Source organism: Camelus dromedarius, chromosome 2 (genome assembly GCF_036321535.1).
Source record: "Camelus dromedarius isolate mCamDro1 chromosome 2, mCamDro1.pat, whole genome shotgun sequence".
In the NCBI taxonomy this organism is placed as follows: domain Eukaryota; kingdom Metazoa; phylum Chordata; class Mammalia; order Artiodactyla; family Camelidae; genus Camelus; species Camelus dromedarius.
This window is the reverse complement of record NC_087437.1, coordinates 65,644,894-65,667,224: the sequence shown is the minus strand read 5'-3', so window position 1 is coordinate 65,667,224 and position 22,331 is coordinate 65,644,894. Positions and strand designations below refer to the sequence as shown.

Below are 22,331 nucleotides of genomic sequence, written 5' to 3'. Positions count from 1 at the left end.
TCTCATCAGTAAAATGGAGTTATCAGTAGCTACCGTATGTTATTATTGTGAGAATTAAATGAGAGACTAAATGTAAAATTGTTTTCAAAATCCCAGCTCATAGTAGATGCTCTCCTCAAAGAACCTTGAATTTGATTGTCATATTATTATGGGCTGAATTGTATCCCTTCCACCCCCAAAGTCATATGTTGAAGTCCTAAACCCCACTACCTCAGAATGTGACTGTGATTGGAAATAAGGCCTTTAAAAGGTTAAGTTAAAATGAGGCCACTAGGGTGGGCCTTAATCAAGTCTGACTGGTGTGCTTTTAAAGGGAAATTTGGACACACAGAGACACCAGGGATGCATATATGCAGAGGAAAGGCCATATGAGGATACAGTAAGAAGGAAGTCATATACAAGCCAAGAAGAGAGTCCTCAGAAGAAACCTAATCTGTTGACACTTTCATCTTGGACTTCTAGCATCCAGAACTGAGAGAAAATTAGTTTCTTTTGTTTAAGCCACCCAGTCTGTAGTATTTTGTTATGGTAGCCCTGGCAAACTATTACACATATATCCACTATTTCAAAGTAATTGACCCCACCTTCTTCTTGTTCCAGTTTCTTTAATTAGTAACAGGGCAGTGATTAAGAACATGATCTTAGAAGTTAGACAGCCTTGAATTTGAAGACTGGGTTGGTTATCCACCTAAATGACCTTGGGTGAATTTCTCAAATGTTTTTGAATCTCAAGTTTCCTCACCTGTAAAATGGGAATAATATCTATCTTATAGAGTTATAGTAAGGATCAAGTATGAAGAGATGTTTGTAAATTTCATATTCTATTGTCTCATATAAAGGTGCTAAATAACTTTTAGAACTTATTATCCTTATATATGATGGACCATTTATGTGTGTTTTGTCAATTTGGCTTAGTATTCTCCAAGCCTGGTCAGTTTAGTAAATCTCTGTGTGAAGTGCCACACATGTATATATTTTTTAATTATTTGATTATTTTTGTGGTGTGGAAAAACAGCATCTGTTAACTTCATTGTTGGCTTGAAGCTGAGATCACAAACCCATAAAGTGAGCTGTAATATATTTTAAATGTATATCCTAAAAATCCTTCTAATGTATTAGATTTGTTTAAGTGATATGATAATTTTGCTCCAAGGACCAAGTTTAGACTGTTTTTCTTGCAGTTCTTCAAACTTGTCATTTTAGGAAGACACATGGCTTATTAGAAACTCCTCTCCATGAGGTATTCTAGTTTGCAGTGGAATGAACAAGGCTCCACAATTTTATCATCTGACTCAATTCTAAAGTTCTCTACATTATTTATAAGGTATATTTCATATCTGGTCTCATTCCCTTTACCAGATGGTTTACAGAATAACATCTTATTTCTCTTTAATTAATTAAGGATAGAATTTGCTTCCATAGATAGTTCACTGTGCTTCTCTCATCTAGTAAGATTTTTAGGCTGTAACTGTTTATGCTGTCTCCTCTTATACATAATGCACCCTGTCTCTTGCTCATTTCTATCTTTTGCTCAGTTTGTAAACTGGCATCATAATATGCTTTGTTCATAGTGTCTGTCTCTCCCTCTATGAGACTACAATTATGTGAAGATTTTTACTTGCTGTCAAATAATTATTCAAATTAATACTTACTATAGGCACTTACTATGTATAAGGCACTGTGCTATCTATCCACTGTGGAGGAAGAAGGATATTTAAAATAGCCCCAAAGAGCCCACAATCTCAGCATTCTAATAGTATTTTTTTAGGCTTCTAATATTTGTTTGGAAACATTTATATATTCTGACTTGATTTTTCTTCCACTTCCCATTCCTATTTGTTGTCCTATCTGAAGGGATATCTACTCTGTCACCTCTTTTTAACCCAAGAAGGCCAGTAAGTTCCCTCCAGGTCCTCAAGCAGAGTCTTTGTCAATGTTTTGTGTGCTGTTGCATTCTCAGTTCGCTCGTAATTTTTAGAATAAAACCATCATTTATCTTGCTAAAGTAGTACAGTTGTTAGTGATAAATGGTTTGAGGGGTTTTCTTGCAAACTCTACACCTCACTTTGCTGAATCAGGATATTTTCTTTTATATTCTCATCAAAAGGCCAAACCATCCCTTGCTATAGGCTTGCTTTCCTTTGTTTGAAAATTAAGTTGCCAATAGACTTTCTGATGAAGGAATGGAGGGCACCTGAATCCATTATTTTAGGTAACAATGCCTAGTTCTCAGAGTTAGAGCAATTCCCCTCCCCCCTTTTTAAAAGAAAAGCAACACATAAAAAAGAGAAAAGCAAACTCTTTAGCTTCAGTTGGAACTTAGAGATGAAATGGGCAAGGAAAAAGAGAGTAATAACAGATATATATTTTTTTAGGAATCCAATATAATATTTGGAACTCTACAAAAATCTAATTTACATCAGACATGGCCTTTGTTTCACCCTTATGTTTGCCCCTCCAAAACCGGATATAATTGGGTACCATTCATAAATCTTTTACTAGTAACTATTAAAAACCAACTGTTCAAAACACTTTAAGCGCATCTTATATGAGAAATATTGTGTCAGGTGCTGAATAAAATAGGAGAAATTTACAATACCTTGCCTGACTCTGGTGTTAACCGTCTAACTGTGGCAATGGGATACTACCAGGCAGAATTGGGGGGTCTTTGGGAGGTCTCCAAAGGAGTAAAATAGTACTGAAAAAATAAAAAATAAGAAAAGAGATGAGCATTGAGCTGAGGATCCAAAAAAACTGGGCTCTATTTTCCATCTCTGCCATTTCTGTGCTATGTGACTTTGGGCAACTCATTTTTCTTTCAGGTCTCCCTTTTTATCCCTCATCCTCCCCACCCCTCCGTGTACCCCCCAAAAAAAGAAAAGAAAGAAAAAGAAGAGGTTATCCTAGAAGATCTCTTAAATGTAAGAATATATGGGATGATTACTAACTAGCTGTCTTGCATTGCCCAGATTGAAGTCTAGGAACCTGAGCTGCCCTCATTTTCACAGATTAAGAAATCGAGGTCCCCAAACTCCCCTAATTCAGTAGTAAGTCAGGGCTGAGGACGACATCTTTCCATCCTGATGCTATTTTTTTCAATCCTGCACAAAATAGTGCATCTTTCAAAATGATTATTGTGACTCACAGAAAAAGCTTAAAGTATATTCTTGACACGGTTTACTAAGTGAGAGAAATGTTTCTCAAAAAAAAAAAATCTTTGTATATGTGAAAATGGGGAGAAGGGGCAAGTCTAGGTAGAGAAAATAAGGTGATCGAATCATTCCTTAGGAGCTGTAAGGTTATATATTCCAAAACTTCATTGGAATACAATTCCGTATGGCAGAAGTGACTCGTTAAACAATTATGCAAGTAGCACAGCAGTGAGAGGAACCCGTGGATGCACCTGGTGAGCGGGGAGAGGCTCAGAGGTGATAAACTGCAAAACACTTGACCAGTTCACAATATTGCCAGAGTCAAACCTAGAGAAAACCTTCCTGCAGCCTCGGACTCAAGGCGCCCAAGTTCGTACGCTTCGTGGCATTCTATTGACTCACACTTGCGTCCTTCAACAGGTAGCGCCAATTACAGCCCCCAAAGCACGGCCCCCCGGCATACTGGCCAATACCGCTGTCAATCAAAGACTTTACCTACCTTTCTAAATTTTCCCCTCCCCCTTTCATTGGCTCTTCCTTCGACCTATCCCTAAATTTCTTCCTCGCCTCGCGACCTCGGAACTTGGCCTTTTGGAGCCTAGGATTGGAGCCGAGGCTACTCCCGCCCTTTGACGTCCCAGAGCTCTCCGCTCCTTTCGCGGAGCGAGGGGGTGGCTCGGGGGCGGGGCTTGCCTCCCACGGCGGGAGGGCGGAGCCTGCGGTGGAGGTTGCCTGCTCCGTTAGGACCTCGGAGAGCGCCGGGCGCCGCGACCAGAGGGACTGGAGAAGCGGCTGGAGCCGGGCGGGACCGACGCCTGCGAGCCCGCGTCCTTCCGCACCCTCTGTTTTCCGGGCTGGCAGGCGGCTCGTGGCGGCTGAGGAAGGTGCCTAAGTCGAGAGTCAGATAGTCATCCCTCTGGGACGCCGACGCCGCCGTCCAGCCGCGGCTCCCTCACACCTGTGTGTGTTTGTGCGCGTGAGCGCTCGCGCGCGAACGTCTCCGTGAGGGTGTTTTGTGTGTCCTCCGGATGGGCGCGCGAATGTCTGTGTGAGGGTGTTTGTGTGTTCGCGCGCCCAAGGGCGAGAGCCCCTCGTCTAGGCTCTTAGCCCGGCGAGTGACCGCCGGAGCGGCGGCTCTGCTCGCCCAGCAGGCTGAAGCGGGACTCGGCCGCAACCGTCGCCACCTCTGCCTCATGTCCCCCGCCGTGCTGCGGGGAGAGCGGACCGGCGGGCGAGCGCGCTGGCAGCTGCAGGCAGAGCCGGGCGGGAGGTTTGGGTGGGAGGGGAGGGCGGGGGCAGAGACGCGGGGAAGGAAGGGGAGGAGGAGGGAGAAGCCAAGGCAGCCGGGGACGCCGCTCGCCTTTCCCGTCGGCTGTTGCGTTGGGTCACCCGCAGTTGCTTTGGGGTCCGGGCTGTTCCTTGTGGGGAATGGAAAAAGGCCTCCCTGCATTTCCTACTGAGAAAAAGGGAGCGTTGAAGATGATGGGGGAGAGCCCAGAAGGTGGTGGCAGAGTAAATACCAGCTTTCCCCCCCACTTCTCATCATTTTTCTGAAAATAAGATACTGTGAGCTCAGCCTTTAGGAGGAAAGCCCGCCTTTAAGAGAGAGAGTCTTGGTCTCTTGGCCCCTGGTTTGATTGTATAATAACGATGATATAATGCTAATGACGATGATGACACTGCCTTTTATTTTTACCGGGGTGTTGATAAAGCGTAGCTACAGCTGGGGATAAAGCCCTTAAAAAATTGATGTATGAGGAGGAAATATTGTTGCTCTCGGAGTTGTCTTTAAATTTTTATTTTTGAAGGATATGCTTTTTAGAATTAAAATTTGATAAACTGAAGGCTTTTTTTTTTTTTAAATCATTTAAAGCCAATGCTCGTAAAATGGGGACTGGCTACTGCCATGACTGATGAAAAACTAAACACTTTTGCCCTCGTACAATTCTCTGTGTTTAAGTCACCCTTTCCTTTGAATTTCTCAACAGTTTTTGAAATGAAGAAGTTTAATTTTCGGAAAGTTTTGGATGGCTTAACTGCCTCCTCCCCTGGCAGTGGTAGCAGCAGTGGCAGTAACAGTGGTAGTGGGGCTGGAAGTGGTTCCGTGCATCCAGGAGGGACTGCAGGGGTTCTCAGAGAGGAGATTCAGGAAACCTTGACTTCAGACTATTTCCAGATTTGTAAGGTAAGTTTCGAATTGGCTTAAAACTTATTATTTCTTTATTTTGCTGCTGTGAGGAAATACACACATTAGGTTCTGGAAATTGTTGAGATGCCAGTATCAATCTGGTGCAGAGAATTCTGTGAGTAGGTCAGTTTGAATTAATAGAGCTATTCTAGGCATCAACGTCAGCATCAACTTAAAAAACAATGAGAGTTTAGAGGGGAATAAGCAAACATAAAAAGTAGAATCTTCAAGATAATATTAAGGCCCAATTGTGGACTTTTTATTGTAATATTTATGTATGAGTAGTAAATGGAAGGAGAAAATCATCATTCTGGTTAATCCTGTACTGTCATTCAGAGAAATTAATTTTATTTCATTATTCAGTATAAAATGATTAAAGGTATTAAGATGTTGCTAGAATTAAGTAGGTAATAGCTAGGTAAATATATTCATTTTTAAAGACCTAATGATATTGTTTAAAATTCTGAATAAAAATACCCCTGGATTCTTAAATTCTTAATAAACAAACAAACAAATGCCAAATGGGCTTAATAGTTAAGAACTTGTAACACTTGTAAGAACTCAAAAACAGCCTATATTCTGGTTTAGTGAGGAAACATTTTAGGTAATTATACTGTAGTGTTGAACTTCTAATAAATAACTTAAAATAGATATTCTGATGGGGGGAGATGAGAATTTACCAAACAAGCATTATGTTAATATAGAGAGATACTGTTCTATTTTCTGACACAAAGTGATTTATAATTTTTATTGTCCTTTTTTGGGGGGTAGTCTAGGAATGTCATGTGCAATGAAAAAGTTAACAAGTCGTTCATATGATGCAGATATTGTTTTATAATTGTATTTTAATACATGAGAAGAAATAGTAAATTTTTAAAATTATAGAAATTGTTTAATTTTTAATATTTCAACACAAATTTTTTGAAATTAAAATTCTTTTTATAGTAAACAAATTATGTATAAAGGGAAAGTTTCAATTTTTGCCTTAGTTTCTGTTCCCAGTAGGGTTATAAAAACATTAAATCTATAATTATTAAAATATTATATATTAGTTTACATAAAAGCAAGTTTATTTAGAATTAGGTTAGATATACAAATTTGATTCTAATCTACCCTGTGAAGTCTATATACAATACAATTTTGTATACAAAGGTATATACAATTTTGTCCTCACTTTGAAATAATAGATATTTTGTCAAATTAGGGAGGAGCTTAATAGTGGTCATGAGGCAAATGTGTCCTGGAGGTCAAATTTGAACTGCTCAGCAGGGGAATTATGCCCTAATTCTGTAATCTTTGACGTATTAGTATTACCATTCCAAGACTCTGAAAAGATTTCCAAATTCTCTCAGTTCATGAATGTCATAGTGATGCAGGAGAGTTTTAGTAGAGGTAAAATTGATATAGAAAAGATAAATTTCTGAAACAGAATGGCATGGGTCTGTTGAGTTTATAAAGCTGGTAGAGAAGGCATTAAGTAAAACATTTCAGGGGAAATGGGTGAATGCAACAGAGGAAAATGGGGTATATAATCTCCTTTCTATTTATTCAGACAAAAAAGTCATGCAAAGTGGCAGAAGTTAAATATGTACTACTTCAAAACTATGGTAGGAAAAACACTGGCCTAAGAATCAGAAAATTTATATTTATTTAATGCTCGACCACTTTCTAGCCCTATAGTCTTCGGCAAGCCATTTATCTGCCTTGAGACTTGATTTTCTCATCTGTAGTATGGTAATAAGTATTTCTTCTTACCTAAGAGGGTTGTTGGGAAGATCAATAAGACAAATTAGGTGAAGGCAGTGTAGAAGTTGGAAAAGGCAATGAAATGTATGTTTATATTATTGTTAAAGTTTTAAAATCACCTTGTTCTTGGTGGAATGACTATAACTAGTGGGTTATAAAATATTAGATAACAATTTATAAAGAAATTATATGGATAGATAGCTATATGAGCTAAACGCTGATAATAATACTGAAATCTTAATGGGGAAAGTACTATGACATTTTTGGATAGGAATATAGTTAATTTTAAAAAGTGGTTGTATGACTTTAGGTTATCTGGATGTAATAAAATATGTTAAGATGGATTAAGGAAATTTCAAAATTAAAACTGTTACTAAAGTGGGGAATTCATTTGGAATCACTGATTAAATATACAAAGAACATTCTAATCTGAGTACTAAGCAGTTGGTATCTTCTGAGTACTTCTACCTTTTCAACATGGCCAAAATTAAAGTATAAGTGTAGAATGTGCTCTTTTGAAAACCGTTTTCCTCTCTATTATTTGATCAGTCATCAAGTCCTATGTATTCTATTTCCTTAGTATTTCTACAATTTATTCCCTTTTCACCATCTCCAGTACTTGTTCATTCTGTCATATTTTCTTGCTTGGTCTCTTGAAATCACTTCCTAACTGATCTTGTCACCTCTTGTTTTACACTGTTCTAATTCATTTTGTTACAATGATGATTATTTCTAAATTATAATGTTAATTATGTCATTTTTCCTGCTAAAAATTCTGTTGGTTTCCCTAGAGCAGTGGTGATCTACAAACAAAAATATTATGTGAAACCACAGTAAATAACATCTATTAAAACAAATAAATATGGTACTTTATTGGCATACATTTAAAAAATAAATTATAATCAATTATTCAGCCCCACAGGAGAGTCTGATATACAGTTAGTCAGTATTGAGAACCAGTATAGTTGGTACTTGATATACTTTATCAATAAAGTAGCATATACATGGGTGGTTGGTTAGTTGAAGAGATTAAAGCATAAATTCATTAATAATGCTATATCTTAAGCATTTTATTTTTTAATGTTTTTTCTTCCTTTTTTAGTTTTAGGTGGAATTATTACAGTTCGACTGCACATATACATTATATTACATGTAAATACATATATACAATATACTGCACTTTTTTTTAGTTTACATATATGTACTGATCATTGTTTCTAAGCAAAAATTAGAGCTTTAGCTTTTTAAACTTACATGGTTAACAAAGGAATAAAGCCAACTACAAAATAAGAATCAATAGAATGTGGTAATCCAATCATAAAGGACAGTCAAATGTGCTTACACATATTCAAGAAATCAGTCATCTAAGTTATAAATAATAAGTAGTTCATTTGTGTCCTTATTATTATTTTTTTAGGTTCCTCATCTAAATGATGTCATGTGGCATTTTCCCTTCTCTTTCCCACCCACTTCACTTAGAATGATGATCCTCAGGTCCATCCATATTGCTGCAAATGGCATTATTTTCTTTTTTATTTAAGCATTTGATTTTAACTGAAAATACAACTCTACATCAATTTACAAATCTTTTGATAAATGACAGATTTCTTTTATTGAGTATTGGTTCTCTGATTGGAGTTCTGTGTGGACTTCTAATCCACAAACCATCCCAAATTCATTATCTACAATCTTCAGTTTTAGTTTGTTTAAAGTAGAATAAGGACTTATATGCTTTTGGAGGAAACTTAAGTATCAGATGAGATATACACACACACACGCACACACACGTATACATATATTTATCACTGTATAAGTGGAACTTAAGACTTCATGTAGTTTTTATATGTTGTAATAGTTCTTCAAATACATCTCTCCTATAAATAAAAACATATTTCAACAAACAAGTAAATTCTAGATGATATGTAACACCTGACAATTTATACCCATGTGTGTATAATCTCAATGAATAGATATATATATATACAGACATATACAAAGTATGGATGAACATATGTATATATGTGTGTGTATGTATTTTCTAGATATATTTTATGTTCATCCCTGTAGTTAACTGGCCCATACCTAATTAGTCTGGGAGCAGGAGAGTATGAGTATTCTAGCTAGAGAATTTCCTAGTTTTAAGCATTTAATGAACCATTAGTATCAATCTATGTTTTATGAAGAGAATTTAGAGTTATTGTTCATCTAGTAAGTTGGTTAAATTAAAATAAGCTTCATCTGTAAGATATCCCATTTGACCTTCATAACAGTACTATAAAGAAGTCAAGGAAAGTGTTAGCATTTTGGTTTTACTGAGATATCTGAGGCCAGAGAATTTAAGTGGTATCCCTATATCTCCAAGTTGGTAAGAGACATAGCTAAGTTTAACACTCTGGTCTTTGATTTTCAAATCCAGTACTTTTTCTGCTTCATTTTTCTTATTCATTAGAAAAGGGAACATGATCAATTCCTCAGGAAACCTAGAGACTTTGAGATGATAAAGACTATTCTGTTACCTCTCCCTTAAAACTACATCCCAAATCTGACCATGTCTCTTCCACCACATCTCTTGCTTGGACTATTTTACAGCCTTCCAAGTGTTTTCCCTGCTTTCACGTGGGCTTTGCCATGATCCCCATCTCATAATAGGTAAAAGAATCCTTTTAAAATTTAAATCATATCATGTCATTCCTGCTCAGAACTCTTCAGTGGCTTTTCATTTGTCTTAAAATCAAAAGTCCTATTTTGTCTTTAAAAGCTCTAAATGATCTGGCCCCTGACAAGACATAATTTTCAACTATTCTTTCTGTTACTTACTCTGAACCAGCTACATTAGCTTTTTTACTATTTCTCAGGCTTTATTCCTGGCTCAGGGCTTTTTGCATTTGCTGTTTCCTTTACATGGAACACCTCCCCCCCAAATAATTATATTGTTCCATTTGCATCATTCAGTTCTTAGTTCAACTCTTAACTTCTCAGATCTTCATTGACCTCTGGTCATCCTGTTTACTCTCTACCCTTATCCTGATTATTTTTTATTGATAACACAGTACAATTACCTGTTATTTGCTTGTTGTTTGCTTCTCCTATTATAATGTAACTCCTTGAGGGCAGAGGTTTATTTTGTTTACAACTGTCTCACTAATTCATAGAACAGAGCCTGCCACATAGAAGGCAAATATTTGTTGAAAGAATGAATGAGTAAGAGCAAGGAATCTGATAGAGTGATGTGTTAAGAGCAAAGTAGATGTCATTTTGAACATCCTTTTGGAAAAGGCTTTTATTAAATACATTTTATATTACATAAACACAAGGAAACCATTGAATGAAGGAGTGGCACAACTTTAGGAACATGTTATGTACTTTTCAGAAAGATATGGAAAACATTGTAGAAAAATTCAATTAAATTTATTTCAGTTTTTATGAGGAAGATACTAGGAACGTTCTTGTTTCCAAATGATCTTTATAGGGGAACAATTCAGAAGTATTAGATTGACAGTGACAAACACATGGGATGTTCTAGACCTAATTAACAAAATAGACAAAAATAAATATATCACCAGAACCAGATGGCATAATTCCTAAAGTTTTGAATAAACTCTTAAATTAGGCAACTCACTATTCATCAACATTTATAAGCTGTTTTTATAAATAGTCATGGTGTCAGAGTCAACATGTAGATAACTAGTTTAACTTCCACAGGGAAATGGATTTGTAATCATGATCTTTATACCAAACATAATATCAGATCTTCCCAACTAAATAGGTGTAAGATCAGAAACATAGTCATGTACTGTGGAGAGTTGGGCTGTCTAGGACCCTGGAAAGCTGAAAGATTAATTGCCTAGATATCCCTTCTCCAGGTTTTTCATCATCTCCATAATTCTTCTAATTTCATATCATTTTACTTGGGAAGTTCTGTAACTGAGATTGGCACAAGTCAATGATCACAGTTCCACATTTCTGCAACTTTCATTCATTAAAAGAACTATACAAGAATCCCTGAGATGTGTAGACTTGTCTCATTCTATATTTACAAACTGATAGAATTGAAGAGAGTACAGTTGACACTGCAGGATAACTTATTATGGTTAAAGTGTCTGACAAAGACTTCATGCTCTTGTCACCAAAATGGACAGTAGAGGATAGACATCTTTAAGAATAGTAATGGAGGCAAACCAGAAGAATTAAACTACCTTAGGATTAGGTAGGATTGAAATGTGAACAAGTTTAAGAACCAAAAAGAATTATAATAAATTTTTTAAGAACTAAAAAAAACAAAGCCAAGTTTTTCAGTACTCCAGACTTTCTACTTTGCTTATCCTAAGAGCATAAGGGTGCAGATTCAGGCTCAAGTAAGGGAGTATAGGTTTGTGGGAAGTAAGTTTACAAAATTTTTAGGTTACCATAGATAACAATTATGTTTTCTCACAAAAGGTCCTTTGGTCCTAGTATATTGTCAACAAATTGGGTTGTTGGTCTCACTTAGTATGGCAGTTCTTACGTTTTTAAAAACAAACAGTGCTGTCATGCTTTGTGTATGTCTCAGTATAGAACTAATTTAAAATCTTACATGATTTCTAGTTTGTTTATCTGTTGGGTTATTGCTAGTGATCTAGTGATTAAACCAAATTCCTATTTCTTGAATTTTAGTGCATTTATGCAGACCCCTTCTGCCTTCCCTTGAAAATGTGCCTGTGAGAAATCATAGGGTTAAGTTCTGTTGTTTACTTTTAATGATAAAATGATCATATTGATTTCCTGCATTATAGTTCTATGACCCATTTACATATTAGTTTAATAGCAGTAACTTTGACTATCTCCATTAAAGGTTTCAAGTAGAAACCCTGTTTTAAGCTTTTAAATTGAGGGTTTTTTTTACCATAAGAGAGAATTAGGTTTTTTTTTTGTTCCTACTTAATTGTCAAAATAATGTTCTTTATAAAAGATTTTAGTTATAATGACAGTTCTTATCTTTTTCATTTAAAAAAAGAATATAATTTTTCTTAATTTTGTTAATATTTAAAAGATAATCTTTTAATGTATGTTAAACACAAATGTGTTTATTTAAAAATATGTATTAAGTATACTGGGCAATCATTTCTAATTTTCTAAGTAAAGCTAAAAGTTATTTGTAAGGACTAGTAGAAAATCAGTGATTACATTTTTAGAAAGCAAAAAAATCATATTTAAAGGATTTATAGAAGATGGTTGTAAAGAATAGAACAACACCTCCAAAAAGTACATAATAGGCCTACTGTGATACCTATGAAGAGGCTTAGTTAAGGGGAGCATTCATAGTCACTGAAGGAATACAACAAGAAGATATTTTGACAAGTTTATTGTTCAGAATGTATTTATTATACAGAGTTAAAAAAATGATTAGGACATAAACCATTCCTAGCCAACTGACTATAGTAAGAGTGAAATTATGTGTTTTTGTTGATTTATCAGTAAAATCACTTATATTTTCTGGACTTATGTAGGATATTAGAGTATGATTTTAGTTCTATTGGAGTCCCCAAATTACCAATCATTATAGGTGGTGTAGAGAATGATTTTGAATACAATGATGATATGTAATCAATATAATGAATTTTAATTAAAAATATAGTATTTAATATTTCAATTTTAGTTGTATCTTATAATTGGATTATATATATCCAGTAAGTATCTCTTGAATTGAATGTATCATAAAAACAGCATCATATTGAGATATGTACATTTCATTATAAATAATGGTGGTTTTAGATGTAGGTTTAATACCTGGATTTAAAAAGTAGGGTAGCTAGAGAAAACAGTTATGTTTTTTCAGGTTTTCTGCTCTGTTAATCACCTATAGATTTCAGTCATGTTAGAAATCTAGTACTTTACCTAAATGAACACAATAAAATTGGGTTGTCAAGAAAGTTGATTGCATTGCTTAATGTTCAGTCTAATTTGTTCATTGTAAATTGACTAAAAACCTGTTTATATATCTGCAAACCAAAAAAATTTGAAAATTAGCAGTACAGTAAATTAAGAAGTTAGATTAAATCTGGAGGAAATGCTTACAGTTTGTAAACATTTAAGTAGATGGAAAATGTAAAGCTAGCAATGGAGGCATAGGAGAACTGAGCAGAATGATACGAGGAAAACTCAAGAGTAGAGGCAGATAATCTGAAACTTTCTTTGGAAAGAATATTAAGAAAGAAATTCAAGAGTATCTCAGCACTGCAGAGAGATAAAAGATGGAGAAAACAAAACAAATGAAAAACAAGCAAACAAACCAGAAATACCAAAAAACAACTGAATTAGGCCAAGAGGAAGTTGATTAGGGTAAAAATATTTTCAGTAAGATAATGGATGGAATTAAAGTCACACTATAATAGAGAATAGAATGGATAGAATGGATAGAATCTGTACTAGGTGTGTAAATTGATTTCATATAAGAGAAAATTGTTGGAAATGTAGCAGAGGTGGTAGATTCTGATAGCATTTTGGTATATCATAGGAGGGGGAATGCAGTTGACCCACAGAAGAGAAAATGAGGCTACCAGAAAGGGAAGGGTAGGGTGGGGAGTAGAGGTATGATTTGCCCCTTAAAATAGTAAGGGTATTTGTTTTGGAATTTTTTCTTTACTTGAGGAGAATACATATTTCATTTGAATTCTCAGTAAACTCTGTGCTTTATCTCCTTTCAGGTAAATAATGATAAGTGATTCTACTAGAAGATTATATTAGTTTCCTAATTCTGCTGTAATAAATTACCAAAAACTTAGTGGCTTAAAACAACATAAATTTATTATCTTGCAGTTCAGGAGGTTAGAAGTATGAAATGGGTGTCACTGGGCTAAAATCCAGGCTTTATAGGACTGCATTCCTTTCCGGAGGCTCTAGGAAAGTGTTTACTTTCCTTTTCCAGCTTTTATAGGCTACTCACAATTCCTTGATTGTGGCCCCCTCCTGTCTTCAAAGCCAACAGTGATCAGTTGAATCTTGCTCACATTGTATCACTTTGACTCTAATTTTCCTGCTTTCTTCTTCTATATTTAAAGACGATTGTATAACATTGGGCCCACCAGGAGAATTCAAGATAATTTCCCCATCTCAAGGTCCACTGATTAGCAACCTTCATTCCATCTGCAACCCTTAATTTTCCCTTGCTATATAACCTAATATATTCACAGGTTCTTTGGGGAACCATTATTCTGCCTGTCACAAAGATGCTCATTACTTACTCCTGTCTTTTTTTTTTTTCTTCAGTTATTTTATGGAAAACAAAATAACAAGAACAGAGACGATAGTATTAACTCCCAGCTTCAACAATTACTAACTTTGGAAGTCTTCATCTCCCATTTCGTTATTTTAATGCAAATCCCAGACATTATACCATTTTATATGTCAAAATTTCATAGATCAGATGAAGACTTCCCCCCTCCTTTTAAAAATATAAACCCCAAACCATTGTCACACCTAAAAACATTAACAAAAGTTCTTTATATAATCTAATATGCAGTTAATGTTTAAATTTCTTTAATTATCCAATAGTATCATTTTATAATTGAATTGTTTGGATTAGGATCAAAACTAAGTCCACTTTTCATTTTCACCTGACGAGCTTATTTTTTAGTTCAGTTTGTAGAATGTCATAGAGTTTGTTTTAAGATCAGCTATCTTGTGCTTTTGTGTGTGTTGTTGGAAACAGAACTCTGATTCCTTTCTGAACTGGAGGACTAGATATGAGGAACTAGGTGAGCTGTACAGTGTACTACAAGATGAAAAGTAGACTTAAAAGTTATTTCTAGAGATGGTTACATCTTTTAAGGAATTGGAAAAGTAATATTTTAAGTCAGCCTGAGCTATTCCTACTTTATGTTGCCACTGTGGAGTCGATTGCCCTGAGAATATTAGAAAAGAGGAAAACAGAGAAGACATAGGATATATAATAGTGAATAATAAGAGTGGAGTAGATTCTTTAGGTTGTACTCAATGGTATTAACTTTTATCTATGAAATAGGTTACTGGAGGAATAGTATGGGATACAGTTGCACATATCTCTTAACTAAAAGATGAAAAAAATCAAACATTTGCAAGGACTCACTAAACAATACTTATATAGCAAGAAGCTAAAAGTGGATTGGTCAAGTCTATTAACTTAGATTTCTTCTAAGTTGTAGGATATCCAAGATTCAGATTAATAGGCTAAATATACTTGAAGAACTGAATTGGAAGGCAGTAAGAGATTTCTTTGATTTTTCCAGTTTCATCTTAGCCAGAATTCCTTTGTTATTTGAGGTAATGTTCAATACTCTTTTTTATTTTGATGTTATTGAGGTATAATTGATATATAGCCCTGTATAAGTTTAAGATGTACGGATAATAATTTGATTTACATACATCATTAAGTGATTATTACAGTAAGTGTAGTGAACGTCCATCATCTCATATAATTACAAAATTAAAGAGAGAGAGAAAAAATTTGTTTTCTTGTGATGACAACTCTTAGAATTTACTCTCCTAACAACTTTCGTATATAACACAGCAGTGTTAAATTGTATTTATCATGTTGTACTTTGCATCCCTAGTACTTATTTATCTTATAGTCAGAAGTTTGTACCTTTTGACTGCCTTCATCCAGTTCCTCCCAACCAACTTCACACCATACCCTCTGCCTCTAGTAACCACAAATCTGATCTCTTTTTCTATGAGTTTGTTTGTTTGTTTTTGAAGTATAACTGACCTAAACATTACGTTAGTTCCTGTAACACAACATAGTGATTAGAATTTCTATATATTTCAGACTGATCAATATTCAGTACTCTTTTCTTTTGACACAGATATTAGGTATTACCCTAGGCATTAGGTGATTTCATTTACTTATTATGTACATTATTTATTATGTACTTATTTATTGAAGGCCTATTTTATGTATAAGTCTATATTAGGCACTTTTTAGCTGGGCCATTTTTTTTTTTTGGAATGAGTTGGCAAGGCCATCTCACACTATATGAACCATTTATATTTTTGTGTGATTAATGATTTGCATCATGTATACTTTATTTTTTGTAACTTTTATGAAACTTCCTCTTTTATTCTTTTTTTAATGAAATTTTAAAAATGGCTTAAATTCTTTGCTTCTTCCCTCCTGTTTGTATTTCTAGTGTTTTTGCATCATTTTTAGTGTATTTGCTGTTTTGCTCTTTGTCCTTTGCTTACTTTATTTTCTATTTCTATTCTCTCGGCTAAAAGCTCTTTTATTCTAAAATGAAAAAAACCTGGAAAATGTTTAAAATATATTTATTTTGTCACAATTTTCATTCTCCTAATGAGTCTAATACTCTCATTGGGACTATTAACATATCAAAATAACTCTTTTAAGTCATAGATTCTTTTTTTTATTCATTGCCTCTTAAAAGGATTAAAAGGTGTTTAATCTTGATCTGCTCAGCATAATCCTCATAGAATTATCTTCAAATTATGCTATTTGATAACCTAATTTCTGTCTTCATACAAAGCATTTATTACTTTTATCATACATACATTTACCATAAAATTTTTATTTAAATTAAACATTTTCACACGCTCATGTATTTTATTCTGAGGAGAGCTATAGGTTTAAAAAACTTAGAGTTAAAGATAAATTTTGAGAGATTAGGGTGCTAAGAGCTGAACACTTGAGAGTTGACAGCTGAAAGCAACATAGGAAAAAGCAGGGAAGGAAGAACTTGAGATATAATTTACACATACTAAAATTCATAGATTTTAAGTGCTCAGTTCAGTGAGTTTTCATAGCTATATGTACTTATGTAAACATCAGTCAAAATATGATATAGGATATCTTAAATTTTCTTAAAATTTCTTCCTGCCCCTTTCCAGTCAGTTTCCAACTTCCACTTCTTTCCAGGGGCAACACATTTTTTACTTTTATCACCATAGCTTAGTTTTGCCTGTTTTTGGACTTCATATAAATAGAATCATACCATATGTATATATTGTCTGTGTGTCTTCTTTCATGTAACATAGTGTTTTTGAGATTTGTCTTTGTTGTTGAATGTATCAGAAATTTGTCTCTTTTTTATTGCTGAGTAATAGTCCATCAGGTATTTTTATGAAAAGTTACATTTCCATTATAAATATAAACATGCTTGTAACAGAAAATACAGCAGAGTAGAGAGAAAAACACTCCCAAATTATTCAAATTCATACTTTGAATCCTCAGGTACAGGTAATGATTAGTGATTTGGGAGGGTACATTTTATTTCAGTATTTTTTATGTTTAATTTTTTGTTATGTGAAAATAAATGACCACCCAAATGAGAACAGAGGCTGCTTTTTCAAAGTTTGTTATAGTAAGGGAGTCAGCCACCATTACTTGCATTTGGCAAAGACTCAAAGGCCAGCAAGGGAGTGGGGGAAGCTTTATAGTGAAAAAAAGCTTAGGCTTCAGGTATGCTCTGTTTTTTTTTTTTTTTAATCTACCTATTTCTTTATTTTTCCCTTAGGTTTTTTTTTTTTAAAGTATATTTTTATTGAAGTATATAGTCAGTTTACAATGTTGTGTCAACTTCTGGTGAACAGCACAATATGTCATATAGGAACATACATATATTCCTTTTCATATTTTTTTTAACTGTGTTACTACAAGATATTGTCAGGTATGCTCTTATTGGAGGTTGTTGGAATGGGAAGCTGTAGGCAGACTGACTATAAGTGGGGCATCTTTATGACTGGTTTGGGAGTCATATTTGGCTTTCTCATTAGTACTGAGGTTGAAGTGTGATGGAGGAGGGGCCTACCAAAAATTAAGGAACCTGACAGTCATTGACCAAGTCCTAATGTTCTGGGATAATAGCTTCAGAGGTTGTGGTTTGGCTTCCTGGAATGGTTGCTGCAGGGATTGTAGTTCGGTTTCCTGGGCTGATTGCTGCAGAGTTTGTGGGACAGAGTTCTGTTGGCATACCTTGTTCAGTGTTATATATTGTACTATATGTTCAATCTCAGTTGTATTTTGGTATGTGTTATTGATCTTATATAGAATTCTACACCCTAGGACTTTTTTGCTTATCATTAAACATAAATGTTTTATTTCATGTTGTGATGAGTTTTTTTTTTAATTTTAATACTTTTATATTTAAAATTTTTTTAATTGAAGTACTGTCAGTTACAATGTGTCAATTTCTGGTGTGCAGCACAATGTTCCAGTCATACATGTAGATACATATATTCGTTTTCATAGTCTAAGTTTTTTCTTAACATAAGCTTAATGGCTTTATAACAGTCCATTTAGGGGATGCACTCTTTGGTTATTAGTGGAAATGGAGGCTGTTTTAATTTTTTCCATTCTTTTAATAATGCTGTTATGAATGTCTGTGAGCGTTAAGCCTTCAGCATATTTAGTATTATTTCCCAAGACTATATTTTTAGAGGTAAAATAGTTGGATTATATGTATTGCTGAATTACTTCCCAAAAGGATTCATCAATTTAAACTCACTTTAGTAATATATAACTGCCAGTTTAATGATACAGTCACCAGCTTTAGATATTAAAAAATATATTTTCTAATTCAGTAGATGAAAAAAAATAGAATTTATGTAATTTTAATTTATATTTTTTGATTATTTAATTTCCTTGATAATTTCCCATATATTTATTAACCAGTTGAGATTCTTCTTTCATGAATTGTTTTTTCGTATCTTTTACTCTCTTATCTGTTGATTGTTAGTAATTTTCTATTAGTTTGTCTAACATTTTTATACATTAAATATATTAATCTTTCGTCTGCTATATTTTTGTGAAAATATTCCCTAGTTCAGTTCATTTTCGCTTGTTCATGATTTTTGTTTATATATAATATTTATTTATTTATCTATATTTTTTGTATGGCCAAATCTATTGATTAATTTGTTTATCTCCAAAGGAAGAGAATGCCTCTAAAATTCAGAGTTTTGGTTAAATATTTATTTCTGTTTTTTTCTAGTGTTTTGATCTTTTATAATTTAACTTTTTTATCCAGTCAGAATTTGGTTATATAGTGGGACTCTAAAATAATTTTTTTCTCCAAATAACCAATCAGTTTTAGCATACCATTAACTATCTCAGTAAGATTTTAGGAAGGGCTTGTTACAGGATCTGGGCTTGTGTTAGGTGATTTTACCAAAGTTGGGAGAAGCATGAATTGAGTGTTGTCATAAAGTTGGGGACATTTCTATCATTTGATATCCTAAGAATTTTCATCCTGGAGGCAAGAGGAATGTCATGGGGCCAAAGCCGTAATTGATAAAGAAGCAGCAGTTGCTTATGTTAACTAAATGAGGGGAACGTTTAATCGTTAGTGTAGTTTGTGCAATGTTCTATTTATCAGTACCCATACATGATTCTGCAGTGATTTTGTTGTTTCTTGCTTCAGAGAGTGGCCTTGTTTGATGTTGGTTTTCTCTGGAATTGTTCATGTTCAACATGAGAACACTGTGGCATAGCTGTTAGTGCCAGGCAAGCTCCAGCTAACAGCTATTAGAGGCTGCTTTTTTTCTCTTTTAGCAATTTATTACTTTTAAAGTAGGTTTTGTAGCTAAAGTTGCTATAAAATGTTGCTATCAGGCTTGGTTCAATACCTAGATAAGAGAAATGTTTCTTTTGGCAGCCAACAATCCATATTGGTTGATTTGAATTTGTTATATAGTTATTGGACAACTATTGTTTAGTATAATTATATACTTGAAATAGAGTACTGGAAAACAACTATCCTAAATAAGTATAACAATTTCTTGTTTTCTTTTCATTTTTACTATTCTCCACTTATTTACATTTTCTTTTCTTCCCTATTTTGAGAAGATAATGTAGATTTTATTTCCTTCATGAAATACTCCCTGGCAGGCAGCCATTTTTAAATTCCAACAGGTAAATAGAAGATTTGAAGTAACTCATGCTTTTCTGAGAGTTAAACCCACCATATCTAGTATTTTTGTATAGCTAGGAGAATATATAGTAAGCACTGTTGTGTCTGTATTAGTCTGAGTGAAGTAAGCTGCCTATAATACTCTGATTTTTCTCCTGAACTATGTGTGTGACATCAGCTAAACCAGTTATTTTAACTAAGTTCCAGAAGAGAAATTATCTGGCCTGCATCACTGCAGATATTTTACAATGCTGGAATAGTCTTACTTCTATTTTTCTAATCCTTTCTTTTTAGTCACTTCTATACTGGCAAACATAGATTATTTGATAAAAGAAAATTATATGAGGTAAAATAATATCCTTAGCAAATATATATTTTGAGGAGAGCATTGTATTTGGGAACAGAATGACCAGGCTGTTGCATGAATCATGCTCAGAAACTTAACTCACTGAGTCTGGTGGAGATTCAGGCAAGGAGGTGCATAAGACATAGTCACAGAAAGCAATTAATTTGTCTAAAGCTTTTATTTGCTTGCGTTAGTGTGACATAGGTAGAGATTAAGATTCAAAATGAAAGCTAGTGAACTTGGAAGAGTAGAGGAAAGAGTGATGCAAGAGAACTGTGATACTAAATAAGAATCCAAATACACAGATTGATTTCAAGGAATCAGGATTAAAGACTATTGGGGAACTAGCAGCAAAACTAACTTAACATCAAGTCTGTGGGCCAAGGTTTTTAGTCCCCTTAATCCAATAAAAGGATTACTTTTAAAGGAATGGTAGTAGTGTGCTAGAACCACCAAACAACTTTCTCCTTGTAACTTCACACTACAAAAAAATTTTGAGGTATTTTTTCTGTGCCTTTAATTCTCTCTGCCCATTAGTTCTAATGAACTGTTGCTTTTTTTTTTTCATGATTGATTTCTTTCCCTAGGTTTTTCATCTTTCTTTGTTCAGCCTTTCTTTTTGCTTTCTCTGTTGTTTTTGCCAAATTATATCCCGCTTCTGTTTCCAGATTAAGAATAATTTTTGATACTAAATTGTCTTGAAGGATTTTAAAATTTCTTTTCAATACTTTTTAAATTTCTCTTAGGATTTCTTCTTTGACCAATGTATTATTCAGAAGTATATTGTTTAATAACCAAGTATTTTGGGTTTTTTTCCTAGCTATCTTTCTTACTGATTTCTAGTTTAATTCCACTGTGGTTTTATAACATACTTTATATAATTTCAATACTCTAAAATTTGTTAATATGTGTCCAGAGTATGTTTTATCTTGGTGAATGATTTATATGAGTTTGAGAAGAATGTTTATTCTGCTGCTGTTGGATGAACTATTCTACAAATGCCAGTTAGACCTAGTTAATGGATGTATCATTCAGTTCAACTTTTGTCCTTTTGACTTTGGCCTGCTGAATCTGTCAATTAGAGAGAGAAAGGTATAGGAATCTCCAATTACAATTGCAGTTCTATCAGTTTTTGCCTCATATATTTTGATGTTTTGTTGTTAGTTGCATATAAATGAAAGATTGCTACATCTTCTTGGAGAATTGACCCCATTATCATTATGTAATGGCCTTCTTTATCCCTGGTAATTTTCCTTGTTCTGACATCTGCCTTGCCCGAAATTAATGCAGCTACTTCTGCTTTCTTTGGATTAGTGTTAGCTTGGTATGTTTCTCCATTTGTTTACTTTTAATTGATCTGTGTCTTATAAATAAAGTAGGTTTCTTGTGAAAAACATATAGTTGAGGTCATTTTTTTTTAATCCACTTTGACAACCTCTGTCTTTTAATTGGTGCATTTAGTCTATTAATGTTTAAAATGGTTATTAATATAGTTGGATTAACATATATTGTACTTGTTACCATTTTCTATTTGTTGCTCTTGTTCCTTGGGTTTGTTTTGGTCTTATACTCTTTTTCTATCTTTTTTGGTTTTAACTGAGCATTTTATATGATTCAGTTTCTTTCCTTTCTTAGCTTATCAATTGTACTTCTTTTTAAAATTACTGTCCTTGAGTTTACAGTATACATTTACAACTAATCCAAGTCCTCTTTTACATAACACTCTATCACTTCACGAGTAGTACAAGTTCCTTATAACGGAGTGTTCCAAATATCTCCTCCTGTCCCTTGTAACACTGCTGTCATTCATTTCACTTATCTATAGGTTATAATCACTGAACGCATTGTCACTATTATTATTTTGAATAAACTATGATCTGTTAGATCAATTAAGAAAAATAATTTTTTAACCTTTATTTACTCCTTCTCTAACACACTACTTTTCTTCCTTTATAGATTTAAGTTTCTGACCTATATAATTTTCCTTTATTCTGAAGAATTTCTTCTAACATTTCTTGCAA

The 22,331-nt window shown here is 33.9% G+C and overlaps 1 protein-coding gene across 6 annotated transcripts in view; it reads left to right on the top strand.

Moving 5' to 3' along the window:
- The first annotated feature begins 3,886 nt into the window (after positions 1-3,886).
- STXBP5L (syntaxin binding protein 5L) overlaps positions 3,887-22,331 on the top strand; it is a 290,279-nt gene continuing 271,834 nt past the window's right edge. For 2 of the 6 annotated variants that reach the window (XM_031455025.2, XM_064494779.1), the window contains exon 1: positions 5,025-5,337. In XM_031455025.2, coding sequence (XP_031310885.2) covers positions 5,029-5,337 — 309 coding nt within the window. In that variant the 5' untranslated portion in view covers positions 5,025-5,028. The other 4 variants (XM_031455017.2, XM_064494780.1, XM_064494777.1 and 1 more) reach the window with 4 other exon arrangements.